Source organism: Stegostoma tigrinum, chromosome 9, assembly GCF_030684315.1.
Source record: "Stegostoma tigrinum isolate sSteTig4 chromosome 9, sSteTig4.hap1, whole genome shotgun sequence".
NCBI lineage: Eukaryota > Metazoa > Chordata > Chondrichthyes > Orectolobiformes > Stegostomatidae > Stegostoma > Stegostoma tigrinum.
Genome location: NC_081362.1, coordinates 33,493,276 through 33,515,399, shown reverse-complemented (window position 1 = coordinate 33,515,399; position 22,124 = coordinate 33,493,276). Strand labels below are relative to the sequence as shown.

Genomic DNA, 22,124 nt, shown 5'->3' with positions numbered 1-22,124 from the left:
AGTTGTCTTCAACAGTGCTATCAAGCAGCACTTGCTTAAAAGTAGCCTGCTCACTGATCTCAATTTGGGTTTTGTCACAGCCGTTCGGCTCCTAACCTCATTACAGCCTTGGTTCAAACACGAACAAAGCAGCTACATTCTAGAGGTAAGAGTGACTGCCCTTGACATCAAGGACACATTTGACTGAGGGGGACTTCACCCCAGCAAAATTCCAGTCTGTAGGAATTGGAAGAAAATGCCTGCTGGTTGAAATCACCTAGCACAAAGGAAGATGATTGTGGTTATTGGATGTCAGTCATCTTGGCTGTAGGGCATTTTGCATGAGTTCCTGAGAGTAGATATTCTTACCAACCTGTCCAAGAACGTTATGACACACCTCTGGAGCAAATAGGACTTGAAAGGCCTTGTGACTCGAAGGTAGTGAGTCCTAGGCCCAGTCAACAGGGAATATAGCCATTGACACATGACATTAAATCAAAGAATCCCTACTGTGTGGAAGCAGTCCACTTGACCCAATGAGTCCAAACTGACCCTCTGAAGACCAGCCTGTCCACTACTCTATCCCTGTGACCCTGCATTCCCCATTGCCAAACCAGCTAGCCTGCACAACTTTGGACTGTGGGAGGAAACCAGACCACCTGGAGGAAACCCACACAATAGGAGATTGCGCAGACTCTACACAAAACTTCCCAAGGGTGGAATTGAGCCTGGACCCTTGGTGTTATGAGGCAGCGATGCTAATCACAGCCACCATGCTTGCCCTAATGCTGTCAATGGCATTGCCGTCAGTGAATCTCCTACTATCAACATCCTGGATGGGGGTTCTTCACTGACCAGAGCTGAAGTGGGCTAGCTATGTAAGTGGTTTGGCCACAATAGTGGGTCAGAAGCTAGGAATCCTGCAGTGAAGAACACCATCTGACTACCAAAAACGGTCTGCTGTCTGCAAGATTTCCTGAATGTGATTGATTACTCCTCACTTGTATGAATGACTACAACACAATACTCAAGAAACTTGACACCATCCAGGAGAAAAGAAAACCTTGATTTCCTCCACATCCACAAACATTTACTCCCTCTGCCACCAACATTCATTAACAACGGTCAGTACTATCTAGAAAATGCACTACAAAAATTGTCCAAAGTTCGTTAGACAGCACCTCCAAACCCATGACCACTACCGCCGAGAAGGATTAGGGTACGAGATACAAGGAAATGCAATCACCTGTAATTTCACATCCACGCTCTCCTGACTTGAGAATGTATCTCTTTCTTCAATGCAGTGGGGTTGTAATCCTTGAAGCTGCTGCCTAATAAGTTCTACCCCAGCTACCAGTGATATCCACATTGCGTGAGTGAATTTAACGAAAAGTATTTTGAGAATCTTTGGGTTTTACAAAGTCTTGAGTATGACCATAACTTTGTGTATTTTTGGAGGAGCTGAGAATGTTTATACTGTGATTTTCTTTAATAATAGTTGAGATATGAATGCATACTCTTACACGTTGCCTATTTGCTCTGCCATGTGGGAAATGTTAGATATTTGATGCTAGAGCGGTCATGTTATCACAACCAAGACATCTTACAGTCTTTTTCAGAAATTCAAGGTTGACACTTAATTATTCCTCCATGGTGCAAATGGGAACACCACTACTCTTTCTTTTACAGTAATATTGTACACAAGATGAACTCTATTAATAAGCACAATTGCTCCAATCAGTGGTATTAATCGGAACGTTTTGTCCCCCTTAAAAACTTGCTAATTTAAGAGAGTTGTAGAGCAGTAGTTGGTACAGCTGTAGTCTTAATATTTGAATTTTAAAGAGGAATAGGTATTTATTTTCTTTAAAAAGAAAGAAATTCTGTAGAAATTGCTTTTTTGCTGACGGTTATATTTGATGAATTGATTAACTTTTCCAAGAACCCATATTGTTTGACTAGCTTGACTTTGTTTCTTGGCTTGCTAGTTATTGCTTGTGGGGAGAAAAATATAGTCACAGCAATGTACTGAATTTGTTTCTGTACAAATGAAATGACTGCACAGAAGTATGAATGCTGTTTTCATGTTGCTGTTGATGTATTCTTGCTTTTACCTTGTAATAGATACATTAAGTAATTAGAGTTGTCTTGCCGTGAATTGAGTTACATTCAGAACGAGAAATACTAGGTTCTGAGCCCACTTAGATGACGTTTTCACAGAGGTAGTAGGAGATAAGTGTGTGGAGCTGGATGAACACAGCAGGCCAGGCAGCATCAGAGGAGCTTTGGGTCTGGACTCTTCTTGAGAAATGGGGAGGGGAAGGGGGCTCTGAAAGAAATAGGGAGAGGGAGAGGCGGAGAGAGAGGCAATGATGGAAGGTGGATACAGGTGCAGATAGGTGGATAGAAGATGGATGGGTCAAGGAGGTGCGGTCAGGCAAGTAGGTAGGAAGTGGGGTGGGGGTTGGTCAGTGAGGTGGGAGGAGTGGATAGGTGGGAGAAAAGATGGACAGGTCAAGGAGGTGGGGTCAAGATGGACTGCTCTTAGGGTGAGGTCGGGGATGGGGAGATGATGAAGCTTGTGAAGTCCACATTGAGACCATTGGGCTGCGGGGTTCCCAGGTGGAATATGAGGTGCTGTCCCTCCAGCCTTCGGGTGGCATCGTTGGGGCACTGGAGGAGCCCTGGGATGGACATGTCATCTGAGGAATGGTGGCGGGGGTGGGGGGGAGGAGTTGAAATGGTTCACGACTGGGAGGTATTGTCGTTTGTCACGAACTGAGCATAGATGCTCCACAAAGTGGTCTCCAAGCCTCTGCTTGGTTTACCTGATGTAGAGGGGGCCCACATTGGGAACATACCACATTAGCAGATATACTGTTTAACGTGAAAGATTTTCCTGAGGCCTGGGATGGGGGTGGGGGGGAGGGGTGTGGTTTAGTGGGGTGTGAAGAAGACAAGGTAGTCACTTTTACCATGTTTATTTGCAGCAATTTGGGTATAAGATGAAGTTGCTTTAACCATTCAGATGATGAGAGGAATATCTGTTTTAAAATATATCTGCTTTACAAAGGAAGACCATTTGTAACTTTTAATTTTTTCATGTTTTTTCTTTGTGAACATTCATTTTATTTAGGTGTTTGTATTAATGTGCTATATATTTTTCTCTTGTAAAAGATTCAACCATAAACGTTAATAAATTACGACAATGTAGTATAAATATATTCCTTTTTATTAACAGGGAGGCAGTCCGTTACATTCAGGAGAACTTGACCATTAATATGGATGAACTAGGCAGAGAGTGTCTTGTCAATGCTGCTAAAACCTCCATGTCATCAAAAATAATTGGAGTGTATCTTTTGAACAGAAACAAGGAGTGCATTTGGTTTGTTGGAAGGATAAATTCAACGTGTGATTTTCTTCTCCTTGTATTCTAGTAGGCATTCCAAATAGATTAATTGAGAATGTGATATTTACATCTTGGCAAGGAAAATGACACTTTTTTAAATGTTAAGCTGGTATTGCTAGTTTAGCACTTCGGTTTGGACTTGATGTGCTAAATGGCTTGCTTCCAAATAGGAGGAATTCTGTTAATATAGTTTGGTAAATCCTTTTTCTTAAGGTACTTAGGCTGGCATGATAGCTCATTGGTTAGCACTGCAGCCTCACAGCGCCAGGGGCCTGGGTTCGATTCCAGCCTCGGGTGACTGTACAAACTCCACACAGACATTCTCCCTGTGTCTGCATGGGTTTCCTCCCACAGTGCAAAGATGTGCAGGCTAGGTGGATTGGCCGTGCTAAAATTGCCCATAATGTTCAGGGGTGTGTCAGTTATAGGGGGATGGGTCTGGGTGGGATGATTCAAGGTGTGATGTGGACCTGTTGGGCTGAAGGGCCTGTTTCCACGCCATAGGGAATCTAATCTAAAATTGTGCTACAAAGTATTGTTATTACCTTGAGATTTATGATGTTTTGTTGCTGTTCTGTTTCCATTTGTCTTGGGAAATAATGATTGCAGCAATGGTTTCTTATATCTTGCTAACTAACAAATTTGATTTGGATGTAGATTATTCCAATTTAGTTTTTTTATGCTTGTGCATTTGAGACAGATGTTATTGAATTTTGTGAATGAGTGGGAATCTATCTGCAAACAGTTCCATCTAACGGTTCCAAGTTGACAACAGATTTAAAGGTGTTGTGTACTCAGTGAAATGTAATCTCTTACCCATGAGGAGCTCTTACTTTAAGTAATTTTCAGTCACTTTTTTAAACTTCAATAATTCTTATTAACCTTGACTTGAATTGCACAGCAATGCAGATTTCTTTGCCAACATGGTGGTAGATGCTGCTCATGCAGTGAAATTCACAGATGCTAAAGGCCAGGCACGCTATCCAATCAAGGCGATAAATCTGCTTAAGGCTCATGGACGGAGCCAGAGAGAGTGTCTTTTGGTGAATGGCTATGCACTTAATTGTACTGTTGGTTCACAAGGTAAATGTTCGTTCTAAATGGTGAAATTGAGGCACTTTTAAATGTCAACTATAACACCACTAAAGTGTAATGGAGTGAAGTGACCTCTGTGTGAAGGCAAATAGAGCATGACTTCTCAGCAAGTGAATGTTCTCCGCAGTCAACTTGGAACCTTTACAGACTGCAGGGACCTGAACACTGCTGCTATACCTGCTAGTGCAGAAATGCAAGATGTAATACTTGCAAGGGTGTTACTGACAAACTTTGTGTAAAATCAATTCCACTTATTTACAAGTGACCTCTGTGCATGATCTGATATGGTAATTCAATACTGTCTACACTGTGATTTGGAATAGTGATATTACAAATAATGACTGGCTATAAACAGCCAGACCAGCATTCACTAAAGTTAGTTGAGTAAGAAGAATATTAGAAAACAAAATAATGCCACTGAATGAAGGGTAGGTATTGGGTCATGGCCATGTCACTAGTCCAATAATCCACAACCCCAAGCTAATGACCTTGATCCTACAGTAACCAGTGATGAAACTGGTTTTCTGTGTAAATTCGGAATTAAAAGCTAGCCTGGTAGCAATTATATATCAACAGTTGATCATCATTTTAAAAACCCATCTGGTTTACTCGTGTCCTATAGACAAATGAATCTGCCATCCTTAACCTGGTGTGGCTGAGATGTGACTAACCCGTGACCTGTTTGTGCCTAATGAATCTAAAGGGATATTTTTGACTAAGTGTTGTAATAGACCGGTCTGTCCATATAGCTGTATGAATTTCAGAAGTAATGTTCTACACACCATTTTTAGTTTAAATAGGCTCATGGATTTATCTGGTTATGACTTGGATTAAGCGAGGAAGCATATGAAATAAGACTCTGGGCTCAAATTGGAAGGAAGTGGCTAATGATGTCTTAATCAGTTCAAATAATGTAGAGCCAATTTTAAAGCAAAGAAGGGATATGAGATAGCATTAGCACTTAAGGTTAAGGATGATCTACAGATTAAACAAGTACATTAAGAGCAAGCGGGTAACTAGAGAAACTGTAGGACCTCTTGAAGATCAAGGAGGTCATCATCTTTGTGTTGAACCCCATGAGAAGGGAGAGATACTACACGATTATTGGGCGGCACGGTGGCTCAGTGGTTAGCACTGCAGCCTCACAGCACCAGGGACCTGGGTTCAGTTCCAGACTCGGGTAACTGTCTGTGCAGAGTTTGCACATTCTCCCAGTGTCTGCGTGGGTTTTCTCCAGGCGTTCCGGTTTCCTCCCACAGTCCAAAGATGTGCAGGCTGGGTGGATTGGCCATGCTAAATTGCCCATAGTGTTCAGGGGTGTGTGGGTTATAGGGGGGATGGGTGTGGGTGGGATGCTGCAAGAGGCAGTGTGGACTTGTTGGGCTGAAGGACCTGTTTCCACACTGTAGGAAATCTAATCGAATTTATGGCATCAGTTTTTACTGTGAGAAAGAAATGCAGTCGAGAGAATGCAGAGAAATTAACTTGGTTTTAAAAACAGCTCATAGAACATTGAGCAGTACCGCACGCTGGAGGCCCTTCGGCCCACGGTGATGTGCCGAACTTTTACCCGAAACCTAAGGTCTAGCTAACCTCGACTGCTACCTTTATACTATCATCCATATGCTTATCTAACAGCTGTTTAAATGCCCCTAATGAGGCCAACTCCACTACCCTCTCCGGCAATGCATTCCACACCCCTACCACTGAGTAAAGAACCTATATCTGGCATTTACCTGATATCTACCTCCTTTCACTTTAAAACTATGTTCCCTTGTATAAGCTACTTCCACCCTAGGAATTCACATTACAGAAGAGGAAGTTCAGCCAGTCCTAAAGAAGAAAAGGGTGGATAAATCTCTGGGACATGATCTGTTGTATCCCAGAATATTGTGGGAAGTAAGGGAGGGATTGAGACCCCTTCCAGAAATATTTGCATCATCTGTTAAGTGGCATGAGGTGCCGGATGACTGGAAGGTGGTTAATGTTGTAGTGTGGAGCTAGAGGAACACAGCAGCCTAGGCAGCATCAGAGGAGCAGGAAAGCTGATCTGTCGGGTCAGGACCCTTATTCAGAAAAATGGTGCCGACCCAAAATGTCAGCTTTTCTGATGCTCTTCTGATGCTGCCTAGCCTGCTGTTTCTTGAGCTCCATACTGTGTTATCTGCGACTCCAGCATCGGCAGTTCTTAATATCTCTGGCTGATGTATCGTTGTTCAAAAAAGGTTGTAAGTAGAAATCAGGGAACTATAGACCTGTGAGTCTGACTTCAATTGTAGGTAAATTGTTGAAAGTGATTGTAAAAGGTAGGATTTATGGACATTTGAAGAGGCAAAAATTGATTAGGGATAATGAGGAAAATTGTCTCACAAACTTGATAGTTTTTTGAGAAAGTTACCAAAAAGTTTGGCAATTGCAGACCAGTAGACGTTATTTGGATTTTAGTCAAGCCTTTGACAAGTTTCTGCATGGTAGACTGATTACCTAGTAAAATTAGGTCACATGGGATTCAGTGTGACCTTGCTATTTGGACATATGGCTTAGTGGCAGGAGACAGTGATTGTGAAAGGTTACTTTTTGGGCTGGAGACCTGTGACCAACAGTGTTGCACAGGGATTGTTTCTGCATTCTCCTTTGGAATTTGTATAAATGATTTGGATGATATGAAAGGCATGATTAGTAAGTTTCACATGACACCAAATTTGGTGGCAATTGACAGTGAAGAAGGTTTTCTAAGATTACAAAGGAATCTTGATCAAATTGGTCAATGAGCAGTAGAATGGTGGATGGAGATAAATACCAGGCATTGCATTTTGGTGCGACAGGCAAGAGTAGGGCTTATATAATTAATGGTGGGGCCTTGGATAGTGTTGTAGCACATGGGCCTAGGTGTGCAGGTGAAGTTTCTGTCTCACACACGATGATTAAAAAGGCATTGGCACACTTGCCTTCGTTGCTCAGCCCTTTTGAGTGTACGAGTTAGGAAGTAATGTTGAAGTTGCACAAAGACAGTGGTGAGGCCTCCTCTTGGAATACTGTGTCCAGTTCTAGTCACCCAGTTATGGGAAGGATATTATCAAGCTGGAGAGGGTTCAGAAGAGATTTACCAGGATGTTGCTGAGTATGGAAGGTTTGAGTTGTAAAGAAAGGCTGGATAGGCTGGGACCTTTTTCACTCGAGTGGAGGAGGTTGAGAGGTGACCTGATAAAATAATGAGGGGTAAAGATGGAGCTCATGGTCATTGTCTTTTCCCTAGGATGGAGGACTTCAAGTCTAGCGGGCCCGTTTTTAAGGTGAGGGGAAAGAGGTCTAAGACACGAGATGCAAGTTTTATTAGATGGTTGTATTTGTGATGTGAACTTCCTGAGGAAGTGGTAGATATGGGTGTAATTACAACTTTTAAAAGACATTTGGATAAGCATATGAATAGGAAACATTTGGAGGGTTAGGAGCAGGCAGGCGTTTGGTATGGAATTATGTTTGTGGACTGGTTGGACTGAAGGGTCTGTTTCTGTGCTATATGACTCTGTATGTCCCACAAATGTCTTCACTCACACAGATGAACACAGTATGTTATGTAGACAGTACAAAATTGCAAGGTTTTGCTATAGTTTGAGTGAGGAAGCATTTCAATGCAGGTAATTAAGGTTATCCATTTTGGACGAATAAAGAATGGCTTTGAGTGTCTAGTGATTAAATGCTGCAATGGTGAATAAAAGTATTTGGGACTTTGTGTGTGTCCATCTGTAAAGTATGGTTGCATCCAAAAGCCAGATGGAATGCCACTAGATTAGAGAATTTGAGTATAATAGGGAGCAGGTGCTGCTAAAGGTTTAAAAGGTGTACACACAAGGCTTGTTAGAGATCAACACCTTAGGTTGTATGTGTAGTTCTGAGCACTGCCATTGGAAAGGGTATGTTGTCTTTGGGGAAGGAATTCAGGGCAGATTCACACGAATAGGCTATCGGAACTAAGCAGTCCAAGTTGCGGCAGTAACACAGAAGATTGAACTGTGGCAGTGTGGGCTTAATTCAGGGGTGAAGCTCTTGGAATTGATATCATGATTCAAAAAGTGACTCTGGTTTGGCTGTCCAGGAACCAGGTCTAGAAGCTGAGCAGATGCTGTCTGGGGAAAGATACTTTCTTTTTTCATATTTGTAGACTGCTAGGAATAGAGAAAGAGTTCTGAGTTTGGTGATGAGTTGATATGGTTGAATAATCGGTTCTTGGATTATTTTCTGTAGTTGATAAGTTTTGAAATGGCAGGAGAACTTGGCCTTGTGGAATGCTCCTCATGCAGTGTGAGAAATCAAAGACACTTTGTTGCACTGTGTCTGGAGCTGCAGATGGACTCCCTGTGGAACATCTATGAGGCAAGTGTGTCATGGATACGACTTTGTATGCTGGTCACAAACGGTGAGGGCTGTACACTGGAGTTGGGTAACCACCGAGAAGCGGTCTAAGCATGGGAAGGCAGTGGCAGTTCCACATAAGCAGGTATACCATTTTGGGCACCTGGGAGTTTTAGACTCTCAGGGGAAAGCTGTAATGGAAACACAGCTGGCATTGTTGTACAGCGGAAAGGATCGAAGCGTGGGTGAGCAGGAGTGATAGGGGACTCTGTAGTGAGGGGCGCAGATGGGCATTTCTGTGGCTGCACGTGATGCTCCAGGATGGTGTTGTCTCCTCGTTTCCAAGGTAAAGGATGCTTCTGAAGGGGGAGGATGAGCCAGAGGTTATGATCCATGTTGGGTACGAACAACAGAGAGAGAGGTGAGGCTCTGCAAAGGGAATTGGGTAGGAAGTTGAAAAGCAGAATGTCTCGGGATTATTTCTTGTGCCACTGAGGCTTAGGAATAGGAAGATAATATACTTAGGCACATTGCTAAAGAGTTGATGCAGGAGAGGGAGGCTTTAAGGTATGTAGAATTTGGGACGTTGTCTGGGGATGTGGGACCTCTACAAGAAGGATGGTTTGCACCTAAACGGGAAGGGCACCCCACAATCCTGGCAGGGATGTTTGATAGTGCCAGTTGGGAGGGTTTAAATTAGTATGACGGGGCTGGGAACCAGACCAGTAGGTCAGCAAGTAAAATGACCGAGGAGCAATCAGACAAAGACAAAGAAGGCAGGACTGGTGGTGTGAGGTGTATTTGCTTTAAGGCAGACGAATTTCGAGATCGGAATAATACATGTGACTACGATATGACTGTTACGGAGACTTGGTGGAGAGGGTTTCGGAACTGGAAGCTTAACGTTTGCGGGTGGGAATGTTTCAGGAAAGATCGAGAAGGATGTAAGAGAACTGGGGAGTAGTCCTGTTAATAACTAAGGGAAAATCTCGCAGCTGTACTGAGGGAGGACTCATCCGGCTAGGTGAGAGCACAGGATTGGGAAGGGTTTTTAAGGTCTTAATGAAAATTTGTAGCTTGGGTTGAGGATGCATTTGTTCGTTAGCTTGCTGATCTGTTTATTCTGTGTGGTATGCAGATGTTTTATTACCCTTCTCCGCAACATCAGTGCGACTTCTAATTGAAGCATCGGTGTTTTGCTTCCTTCTGGATTTGTATGATCCTCTGGTGCAAAGGTCTTGTTGCTTCTGATTCTATTGTTTTTTGTGACAGTCTGTCTAAGGGGTCTGTTTGTGTTTGTTTATTGAGTCCTGTGTTGAGAACCAGGCTTCCAAGAATTCCCTTGCGTGTTGCGTGTTTCGTGTTTGCTTGTCCAAGTATGATCATTGTCCTGGTCAAACTTGATGGTCCTCATTGTGTGTATTGAGACAAATTAATATTGGTCATGTCTTTTTATTACGAGCTGGCCTTAGTGTATTCTGGTTGTCTGTTTCCTCTCTGTTTGTCCAATGTAATGTTTATTGCACTCGCTGCACAGTATCCTGTATATCACATTGGTTTTGTTTACTGTTGGTATGCAGTCTTTAGTCTTTGATAACATTTGGTACGATGTTGCTGTAGATTTGTGTGTAGTCATGATTTTTATGCTTCTTAGGAGCCTGAGTCATTTTTTTTGTTACATTTTTTGATGTAGGGTAGCACTGTTAGTGTCTTCTGTTGTACCGTTCCTTTGACTGTTGTCTTTGTTTTGTGGGCATCTGCGGATGAAACTACTTGGGTTATGGGTGAAAACTTTGTGTAGGTGTTCCTCTTCCATTATTCAGAGTCTCAGGGTGCTGCAGTGTGATGCAGCTCACTTAAATAGTGTCTTGGTGGGGTGGTCGCTATTGAAGTTAAGGATTTGGTCAGTGTGTGTACCTTTTACGTCGAAGAACAGGAGTTGTTTGTTGAAGCCTTAAATTCAAGAGCAACCACCCCACAATACACAAACAGCTGTATCAAGATACTACCTTGGTGAGCCTCATCACACTGTAACAACCCCAGAACTTTGGAGAATGGAAGAGGAACACCTACAAAGTTTTCACCACCAACAGAAACCCTGGAGGTTTCATCTGCAGATGCTTTAAACGATAGTCAGAGGGCACGATACAACACTTGCAACACTTCCCTATATCAAAAAAAATCAAATGTCTACCAGATGCCTAAGACGCATCAAACCATGATTGCACACACACCTACAGCAACACTGCGCCAAATAATATCAAAGACTGAAGGTGCATACCGACTATAAACATGACCGTGATGCATAGAACACCATGCAGCAAGTGCAATAAACATTACGTTAGACAAACAGGGAGGAAACTGACAATTGGGATACATGAACACCACCTGGCAGTTAAAAGACACAACCAATATTTACTTATCTCAATACGTGCAGACAATGAGGACAGTCAGTTTTACTGGGCCAAAGTGATCAGACATGCAAGAGAATTCCTGAAAGCCTCAACGTGGAACCCTATTAACAGACATAGAAGTAGACTGCTGCTAAACACAACTGGAAACGACAAGACCATCACTCTAGAGGATCATTATAAATCTGGAAGGAAGCTGAACACCATTCTTTGATTAGAGGTTGTACTCAAAATGTTGTCTTGAAGGGTAACAAAACGTTTGCATACCACAGAACAACCAGTTTGGTGAGCTAACAAACAACTGCATTAGAAATGATACACTCACTTTGAGGTTATACTATAGTCCTCCCGATAGCCAGCAGATGGAGAGATTATGGAATATGTGAAAACAGTGGTGATGCTATGGTGGGTGATCACAACTTCCCCTGTGTTGGCTGGGACTCGCTAAGTGTCAATGGTTTGGATGGATGAGTGGGCTTTGGGGACTGGATATAGGTAATATTTGTTACATGTGTCCAGGATGGTTCTTTTGAAAGAAAATGTAAATAGCCCAACAAGGCCACTCTAGACCTGGTATTGGGCAATGAGCTTGACCAGGTGATCAGAGTTTGTGTGGAGGAGCATTTTGGGAACAATGGCCATAATTTTCTGTTTTATGTTAGCTATGGATGAGGGAAGGAATAGTCATGAAGTCATACAGCATGGCCTTTGGCCCAACTTGTCCATGCCGATCCAGTTTCCTAAACTAAAATAGTCCATTTGCCAGCATTTTCCCCATATCTGTTCCAAATGTTTCCTATCCATGAACCTATATAAATGTCTTTTAAATGTTGTAGTAGTAATTGTACCTCCCTTTTACCACTTGCTCTCTGTTTGTTCTACGTACGCACCACTCTGTGGAGAAACAGTTAGCCCCTTGGGTCCCCTTTTAAATCTTGCCCCTGTCACATTAAACCTATGCCCTCTATTTTTGTATTCCCCTACCCTGGAGAAAAGACTTTGGTTATTCACCTTACGTATGCCCCTCAGGATTTTACAAACCTCTATCAAATCACTCCTCATCCTCATACACTTCAGCCCTTGGCTGAAAGTATTGAATTATGGGAAGGTGAGCTGCCATGAGATGGGAACTGGAGCTGTAATAACTTAAATTTAAAACACCAAAACCTGAACTATACCATCCTTAACCACCTTCATGTCACCAAAGCACAGGAACAATCCATCTGTCATGTTGGAATGTTTTAAAAGATAGTTGACTAGAGGGTTGGCATCAGCATATTCCTGTGAAAATCGAGGATAAGGATGGCAAGATTCAGGAGCCTGAAGTTGAGAGTTTAGTCAAATAGAAAAGGGAGACATAAAGTTTAGGAAACTGAAGGCGCATAATCCTCCAAAGAAAACAGCAGGAAAGAACTTGAACAAGGAATTAGAGCTAAAAGTATAGAAATTGGCAAGTCATGTCGCAGCTGTATAGCACTTGAGTTAAGCCGTTACTTGGAATATCATGGACAGTTCTGGTGACCGCATTACCGGAAGGATGCAAAGGCTTTGGAGAAGGTGCAGAAAGAATTTACCAGGATGTTGCCTTGGTTGGGCGGGGGGTATCAGTGATGAGGAGAGATTGGACAAACCCAGTTTGTTTTTACTTGAACATTAAGGATGAGGAGTGATCTGATAAGTGTACAAAATTGACTATCTGTTCTATTCATGGTACTCAATCTTTCTCCCAAGGGCAGAAATGTCCCTTACTAGGGTACACGGATTGAAGGTAAAAGAAGGGTATGTCTTTAAAGGAAATGTCAAAAGCGAGTTCGTCTCTTTCTTCTCTCCCCCCCGAGGGTAGTAAGTGCCTGGAATGCATGATAATAAAATGTGAGGCTGGATGAACACAGCAGGCCCAGCAGCATCTCAGGAGCACCCTGCAATTGCCTGGAATGCGTTGCTAGAGATGGAGGCACATCCAGTAGCGACATTTAAGATACATCTTGATACATAGAACAAAACAGCGCAGAACACTCCCTTTGGCCCTCGATGTTGTGCCGACCTGTAAGCTAATCTAAGCCCATCCCCCTATACTATCCCATCATCCATATGCTAAATCATACATATACAAACAGGCAGGGAGTAGAGGCATAAAGACAGTGTAGAAGCAACAAGATCAGTGTAGAAGCAACAAGATTTTTATTTAGGGCATCATTTGTCAGTGCTGCCTTAGTAGGCCAATGGACTTGTTCCTGTGCTTTGTTGACATGAAGGTGGTTAAGGATGGTATAGTTCAGGTTTTGGTGTTTTAAATTTAAGTTATTGTAAAGATTAACAAAGCTTTATTGGACGATCAAGGGAAGGAACAGTATAGCCTTCAGATAAACTCGATCAATGAGGTAAGAAATTAGAAAATACTTCCCTCAAAGATGTGGATCTCACTCCAGAAAAATCAGTGGGTGATTTTTTTAAAAAATGTGGTGTTGTAAAAGGGCACTTCTAAAAGACCGAACAGTGGAAGGGGTTGAGTTTAAATTTAAACTTACGTCCATTTTAAGTTGTTGTCTAAATAACTGGTCACAACATTTGATCTCCCATGATTTTAATTTTGTTAACTTGATGCTGAATAGATCAAGGCAGACATTTACGTTAATATCTTGTCATATAACTATATCCCAAAGCTGGAACTAAATATTCAATGGTCATGTGACTTCCTTGGAAAGGAAAGAGCACTGGGGTAGCATTGTCGATCCACCTCTGAATGAATATGATCGCAAGAAATGATCTTAATTTGTAAGGTGTTGTCTGTGAATGGAGGTGAGGAGGAAAGAAGGCACAAATAGGTGTAGCTTATTGTCCTCTTAAGAGCGGCAATAGGGTAGGATAGAAATGGAGATAATGAGGGCATATAACAAGGCACATTAATCACGGGTGACTAATCTTCATGTTGATTGGGATGGTCAGATTGGCAGAAGTCCTGAGGAAGAAATCATAGTATTCAGAACAGTTTCCACAAGTTGTGGATCCAACCAGAGATCAGGCCGTTTTGAGTCTGGATACCCATGTGGCAGGTTCAATAAATGATCTCACCATGGAAGATTCCCTTTGCAACAGTGACAATAAGATGATAAAATTTAACATTCCAAGTGAGAGGGAGGAACTTAGCTCGGAAACAACTAAATCTAAATAAGGATAATTACAAAGGTGTGAAGGAGGAGCTGACTGAAGTGGACTGGTGAATCAGGTTTAGCAGCCAAGATTGCTAAAAAAACAATAGACATTATAAGAAAACAATTCATGACTCCCAAGTAAGATATGTTCCAGTGAGGAATAAGGTTTCTAGAAAAATGAATGAGCCAACTGTGGTTAACCAGGGGAGTTAACGATAATGAAACTAAATAAAAACAAAGATTAGAAATATTTAGATTAGAAAAAAGATTAGAAACATTAGGAGTAAGTGGCAAAGATTAGAAATAAGTTACGATAGGAAAAGTTTTAAAAGCTAACAAGATGACCAAAATAAATGAAGGCTAAAATAAACTGAGGGTCAATCTATGAGTAACATCAGGATGGACAGCAAGCACTCCTTCAAACGTTTTGAAAAAGGAGCATGAAACCCAAGTGAAACTGTAGAAAATGAGGCTAGGGCAATAATGAGGAACCAGGAAATGGCAAATAGGAAGAGTAAGTACTTTGCATAAGTCTTTACAGAAGGAGACAGTAATTACTAACATTTCCTTGGCTGCACAAGCCTGCAGGTGCTGCATGGTTCTGTACATTGTGGCATTGACTTCCAGTTTGCAGAAGTCACAACTGCATACAGGCCTCTGAGACCTACAAAGTTGATAAGAAAATTAGGGGAATGCTCTAATAACAGCATTCCAAATTTCCAAATTGTTTCAGGGGTAAAAGGGGGAGAGGGAACTAATAGGGCTAAAGACCAATAATACCTGATGAGATGTGTCCTCAGATATTAAGTGAAGTAACTGCAGAGATAATGAGTGCACTGGTGCACTTCAAGGAATCCTCAGATTCTGGAAGAGTCCCAAAGTCTGTAGGACAGTTGAAGACTGGCTAATTGACTGGGCATAAACTTTGGTTCATGGCATATAATGTGGGTAAATGTGAGGTTATGCACTTTGGCAGTAAGACTGCAGAAGGAAATGGAACAGACAATTTGGGAGTCCTCTTCCATGAATCATAAAATGAGCATCAAAGTTTACCAGGTACAGCGATAACAAGTAGAATGTTGACTTTTTTTATTTTAAAGGGGGTGGAATATTAAAGTAGAGAGGTTTGCGAAAATGTATAAGGCACAAACAGATCATAGCTGGAATACTATGATAATCTTTGGACCTCTTTAATCAAAGCAAGTATCTACTGGCGTGGGAGGCAGTCCAGGGAATGAGCTACCCTCTTAGGACGAGGTTGTGTAGGCTGGGCCTGTACACATTTAGAAGAATGAGTGTTGATCTTGTAGGAAGATACTCGGTCCTTGGAGGACTTGATAGATGCAGAAAGGTTGTTTTCTCCCTGGGGAACAGCCAAGGATCAGCGGGCACAATCTCAGAATAACAGACAAGTGGAATTGTGGAATTCTTTACCACAGAGAACTGTTGCAGTGGGGTCATTAAAGATTACGGGGAAAAAGGAAAGTAAAATTGGGAGTATTCAGATCAGCCATGATCTCGAGTGACAAGGCAGTCTTGGTAAACCATGCATATACAATAATACTAAGTTGTAATCTGAAGGTAACCGGTGATCTGGTTGCATGAATACAAGCAACCCAAATGCCCAGCCTTCCTTTGTGTATTCAGTCTGTGGATATTGTCAGCTGAAATCAACTGCAGACTCGTGAACAACATCGCCAAGCTTGGAACTCTTACCAGTTAGGTTGAATCCCAACCACTGCCATGGCGAAGGCTGGGCAACACTAACAATTATGACTGAATCTGACCTGCTCTGTCAGTCAGAATACCTATGTGGCACTTCTAGGCTAGATTGTGAAATACTCTTGAAGTTATGTTGTGGTTTACTTTGTTTTTATTCATGGGTTGCGGACGTCACTGGCTAGGCAACATTTGTTGTCCATGCCTAATTGCCCAGAGGATGGTTAAGAGTCAACCACATTGCTGTGGGTGTGGAGTCACATATAGTCCAGACCAGGTAAGGATGGCAGTTTGCTTCCCTAAAGAACGTTAGTAAACCAGATGGGTTTTTCCCCTGACAATCAGCAGTGGATTCACGGTCATCAGTAGATTGTCAATTCCAGATATTTATTGAATTCAAATTCCACCATCTGCCATGGTGGATTTTGAACCCAGGCCCCTAGAATATATCTGGGTCTCTGGTTGAACAGTCCAGCAATAATACCACTAGGCTATGCCTCCACTTTTGAACCAGTTTAAGCTTGATCTGATGTTTCTGATTTTTGTTTCACTAGAGTTAACTATGCTCTATATTAACTTGCATGACTTGAGCTTGATTTTGAGTTGATTACATTGAATTTGAAATTTTTTGGGCCTTAGGAATGACTAAAAGAATTATTAATGCAAAGATTGCATGTTTGGACTTCAGCCTACAGAAGACAAAAATGAAGTTGGGTGTTCAAGTGGTCATCTCAGACCCAGAAAAATTGGATCAGATTAGACAAAGGTACTGCAGAATTGAAGCTGGAGATCGGAATGATGCTTTTTACTACAATTTACTGTCATTCAAGTGAATACTGAGATGTTTGATTTATTTGTTTTTTTTTTATTATTCTGAGATTGTAGTTGGGGAATTTTGAGGGTTTTGTTTGTGATTTGAGTTGGGGGATTATCTCTCTTCCCCTTAACCCCTTTTTGTAGTTGTCTGAGACCTGAACACCTTAACTATTTGTTACAAAACTGCTGATTACAAAGAAGGAAATTTGGGTAGTTCCTTCACATGCTTTTCTGGCTCCCTGTCAAACAGAAACATTGTTGGCCTGTTCTGTCGTTGCAGATCTCATTCTTTTCTGTCAGGTGTTTAGTACATCTCCAGAATCTATCTCTCTCCATTTTTTTCTTGAAGGTGGTTCAAAACAGAACTTCATTTCTGCCTACTGCCTAAGCATTAAAACTGCCCTTATCGAAGACACATCAGTCTTGTGTGACTGTTTAATTAACTTAGCCTTGTGGAGTTGTTGTTTGCCACTGATAGGCTGGCTGTACCATCACTGTTGAATCCCTGTCCTCCTTTTGGCCAGCTGAGTGGTCTTGCTCCTATATAGCTGGTTATGGCCAGCAAGTCTCTGGCATGACTTCTCTTCCTAATTCTGCGTGATTACTTTTTGAGGCGCCAAGGACCAAGAGTTTTGTGTTTTGTGTTTGTTTTGTTCAAATTTTTGGAAATTCAGGAAAAGCACTCTGGTCATAAGTATGCCTATGGTCTCCAGCTCTACCTTGCTGCCACCACCACCACCATTGTCTGTTGTGTTGCTAGTCGACATCGATTGAGAAATAAAATCGTTGTCTTATCCCTGTCACATACTCTGTTCCTTTGCCGCTGATGCCATCTATCTCCCCATCTCTCTCCCTGTTAGGAGGCTAAACTTGAAGACTTGCAACATTTTTGGATTGCCACTAGCGACTCTGAACTGAGTTTCTGACCCTATTTCCTCATCTTTGCCAAAAACTGCTTCTGTCCTTTGTCAGGGCCTTTCTCTGCCCTTGTTAGCGCATGGTGTTGAAACTGTTACTTATTTTCTTGTTTGCACTTGACACCTCAATTCAGTTTGAGTGAGGGTGAAGTGGATTCAAGGCTGACGTTTTAAACCAATCGGTTCAATTATGAGGACATGAATTGATTACTGACCAACCTCTCAAACTAATTAGTGATGTAGTAGCAGACATACTAAGAATGTCAGAGTACACAAAAATGCATTCCAAAAACAAGTGAAGCTCCAGCCATCCAAGGTTAACTAATATAGTTCAAGAGAGTATAAAAAAGCGTCAAATTATCAGGCAGGAAATTAGGCACATTATAAAAACCAATAAAGAAAGATTAGTAAAGAAGGAAAGACTAGCAACAAATACTGGCTGGAAAAATAAAAATCTAGAAATATTATGGATGGAATTTCTATGAATATTTAGCAAGGAAGAGATTTATCAAATTGAACAGGGAAGTGAGTTTGGGGAATTAATATCCGATTAATTGAATAGGTGATGTGCCTATTTGCATATCTTCATTAGAGGATAGATATAACATCCCAGAAATAGCTGTCAGTAAATGAAAAGGGGGTTATAGTCACCAGGGAAATAGTACTGAGCAAATGTTTTAAGAATAAAAAACAAGATCTATTCCTCTTTTCATTGATCTTATCATTCAGAATTCAGACAGCAATAAATGTCTCAAAAAATATGTAATCCAATGAGCAAAAAATGAATCACTTTCGAAGTATTTAATTGCAGGATATCAGTCAGATCAACACCCTTAAGACTGGAGTGGACTAATCCCAAGTCTGAACTACAGCAGTGACTTCCATTGAAACTATTTGTTTCTGGATCAGAAGTCCGGCAACACTAGGTTATAGTTCAGCATAATGGGAAATGCTGATGCTGGAGAATCCGAGATAACGAAGTGTGGAGCTGGATGAACACTTTGCAAACCAGGTTATAGCCCTGCAGGTTTATTTGAAACCACAAGCTTTTTGTGCATTGCTCCCTTGTATGATCTTTTGATCTCTAGACCTGTACGTTCTGTGCTTGTGTGCTTCACTTCACCTGTTGAAGGAGCAGCACTCTGAAAGCTTTCAATTTCAAATAAACCTGTTGGACTATAACCAGGTGGACAAGTTGCATGACATGTCCAACACCGGTACCTGCCCATCATGGTCCCTACTGGGGAGAGCAGGAAAGCGAACTGTAGCTAAGGTATCTACTCCAGTCTCTCTGCCCAGACAATGGATTCCTGCATTTATTATTGCTGTCAAGTACTTTGAAAATGTGTGTTTTGATTCCCATTTTTTCTTCTCTTCCTCTCTTCCCACCCCCCAACAAAAATTTGCTTAGCTCACTGTCCAGCATGATCTGAAACTTGTCACCACTTATCACTTGTTCAGCAGATTCCTTCACCAGTCTTTTTATCTTGAGATTTCAGCAATCCATCAGCTCTGCAGAATAAGAACCAAGAACACAGAAAATTACAGCACAGGAACAGGCCCTTCGGCCCTCCAAGCCTGTACCAATCGAGATCCTCTGTCTAAGCCTATCATCTATTTTCTAAGCATCTGTATCCCTTTGCTCCCTGCCCATCCATGTACCTGTCCAGATACATCTTAAAAGACACTATTGTGTCTGCGTCTACACCTCCCTTCGCAACACGTTCCAGGCACCCACCACCTTGTGCGTAAAGAACTTTCCACACATATCTCCCATAAACTTTCCTCCTCTCACTTTGAACTGGTGTTCGCCAGTAATTGAGTCCCCCACCCTGGGGGAAGAAGCTTCTTGCTATCCACCTTGTCTACACTCTTTGTGATTATTGTAGATCTCAATCAGGTCCCCCCCTCAATCTCTGTCTTTCTAATGAAATTAATCCTAATCTACTCAACCTTTCTTCACAGCAAGTGCCCTCCATACCAGGCAACATCCTGGTGAACCTCCTCTGCACCCTCTCCAAAGCATCCACATCCTTTTGGTAATGTGGCAACCATAACTGTGTGCAGTGCTCTGAATGTGGTTGAACCAAAGTCTTACACAACTGCAACATGACCTGCCAACTCTTGTACTCAATACCCCATCTAATGAAGGAAAGCATGCCATATGCTGCCTTGACCACCCTATTGACCTGCGTTGCCACCTTCAGGGAACAATGGACCTGAACACCCAGATCTCTGTCAATTTTCCCCAGGACTTTTCCATTTACTGTACAGTTCGCTCTTGAATTAGATCTTCCAAAATGCATCACCTTGCATTTGCCCGGATTGAACTCCATCTGCCATTTATCTGCCCAACTCTCCAATTTTTCTATATTCAGCTGTCATCTCTGATAGTCCCCTTCACTGTCTGTTATTCCACCAATATTTGTGTCACCTGCAAACTTGCTAATCAGACCACCTATGCCTTCCTCCAAATCATTTATGTATATCAAAAACAACAGTGGTCCCAGCACAGATCCCTGTGGAACACCACTGGTCACAGGTCTCCAATTTGAGAAACCCCCTTCCACTTCTACTTTCTGTCTCCTGTTGCCTATCCAGTTTGTTTATCCATCTAGCTAGTACACCCTAGACCCCATGTGACTTCACTTTCTCTATCAGTCGCCATGGGGAACCTTATCAAACGCCTTACTGATGTCCAAGTATCTGACATCTAGAGCCTTTCCCTCATCAATCAGCTTTGTCACGTCCTCAAAGTTTTCTATCAAGCTGGTAAGACGTGACCTTCCCTGCACAAAACCATGTTGCCTATCACTGATAAGTCCATTCCGTTCCCATTTGGAAGAAATCCTACGCCTCAGTATCTTTTCCAGCAGCTTCCCTACCACTGACGCCGGGTGCACTGGTCGATAATTACCTGTATTATCCTTGCTACCCTCCTTTAAAGAAGGGGACAACGTTAGCAATTCTCCAGTCCTCTGGGACCTCACCCATGTTTAAGGATGCTGCAAAGATACCTGTTCAGGCCCTGGCTATTTCTCGTCTCGCTTCCCTCAATAACCTGGGATAGATCCCGTCTGGACCTGGGGACCTGGCCACCTTAATGCCTTTTAGGATACCCAACACTTGCTCCCTCCTTATGCTGACTTGACCAAGAGTAAGCAGACATCTAAACCTAACCTCAACATCTGTCATGTCCATCTCCTTGGTGAATACCGATGCAAAGTACTTGTTAAGAATGTCACCCATTTTCTCTGGTTCAACGCATAACTTTCCTTCTTTGTCCTTAAGTGGGCCAATCCTTTCTCTAGTTACCCTCTTGCTCCTTATATATGAATAAAAGGCTTTGGGATTTTCCTTAACCATGTTTGCTAACAATATCTCATGTCCCCTCTTAGCCCTCTTAATTCCTCGTTTCAGATTCGCCCTACATTCCCGATATTCTTCCAAGGCTTTGTCTGTCTTCAGTCACCTAGACCTTAAGTATGCTTAAGGCTAATCAACCTCTCTTTAAAAGCCTCCCACATATCAAATGTGGATTTACCTTCAAACAGTTTGTCCCAATCTACACTCCCCAGTCCTGCTGAATTTTGGCAGGACTTAGCCCAGTTTAGAACTCTTCCTTTCGGACCACTGTCATCTTTGCCCCTGAGTATTGTAAAACGTACGGAATTGTGGTCACTATTTTCAAAGTAGTCATCTACTGTAATTTCAACCACGTGGCCGGACTCATTCTACAACACCAGGTCCAGGGTGGCCCCTTCCCGAGTTGGACTACATACGTACTGCTCTAGAAAATGCTCCTGGATGCTCCCTTCTGCATCTTGACCCCGAACACTGAGTGAATCCCAGTCAATGTTGGGAAAGTTTAAAATCGCCCATCATCACCACCCTGTTGCTCCTACACCTTTCCATTATCTTTTTACATATTTGTACCCCTCTCTCTCGTTCGCTGTTGGGAGGCCTGTAATACAGCCCCAACATAGTTACTGCACCCTTCGTATTTCTGAGTTCTACCCACATTGCCTCACTGCTTGAGTCCTCCATAGTGCCTTCCTTCAGTACAGCTGTGATATCCTCTTTGACCAGTATTGCAACTCCACCCCTTCTACCTCCCTCTCTATCCCGCCTGAAGCATCGATATCCTGGGACAACTAGTTGCCAATCTTGCCCTTCCCTCAACCAAGTCTCAGTCATAGCAATAACATACTCCCAGGTACCAATCCAAGCCCTAAGCTCATCTGCCTTACCTACTACACTTCTCGCATTAAAA

At 42.3% G+C, this 22,124-nt stretch overlaps 1 protein-coding gene across 2 annotated transcripts in view; it reads left to right on the top strand.

Annotated features, from left to right (window-relative positions):
- Positions 1-22,124, top strand: part of tcp1 (t-complex 1) — a 65,600-nt gene that overhangs the window by 15,960 nt on the left and 27,516 nt on the right. For both annotated transcript variants that reach the window (XM_059648474.1, XM_059648473.1), the window contains 3 exons: positions 3,221-3,331; positions 4,290-4,471; positions 16,758-16,884. In XM_059648474.1, coding sequence (XP_059504457.1) covers positions 3,221-3,331; positions 4,290-4,471; positions 16,758-16,884 — 420 coding nt within the window. The remainder of the gene's footprint in view (positions 1-3,220; positions 3,332-4,289; positions 4,472-16,757; positions 16,885-22,124) is intronic.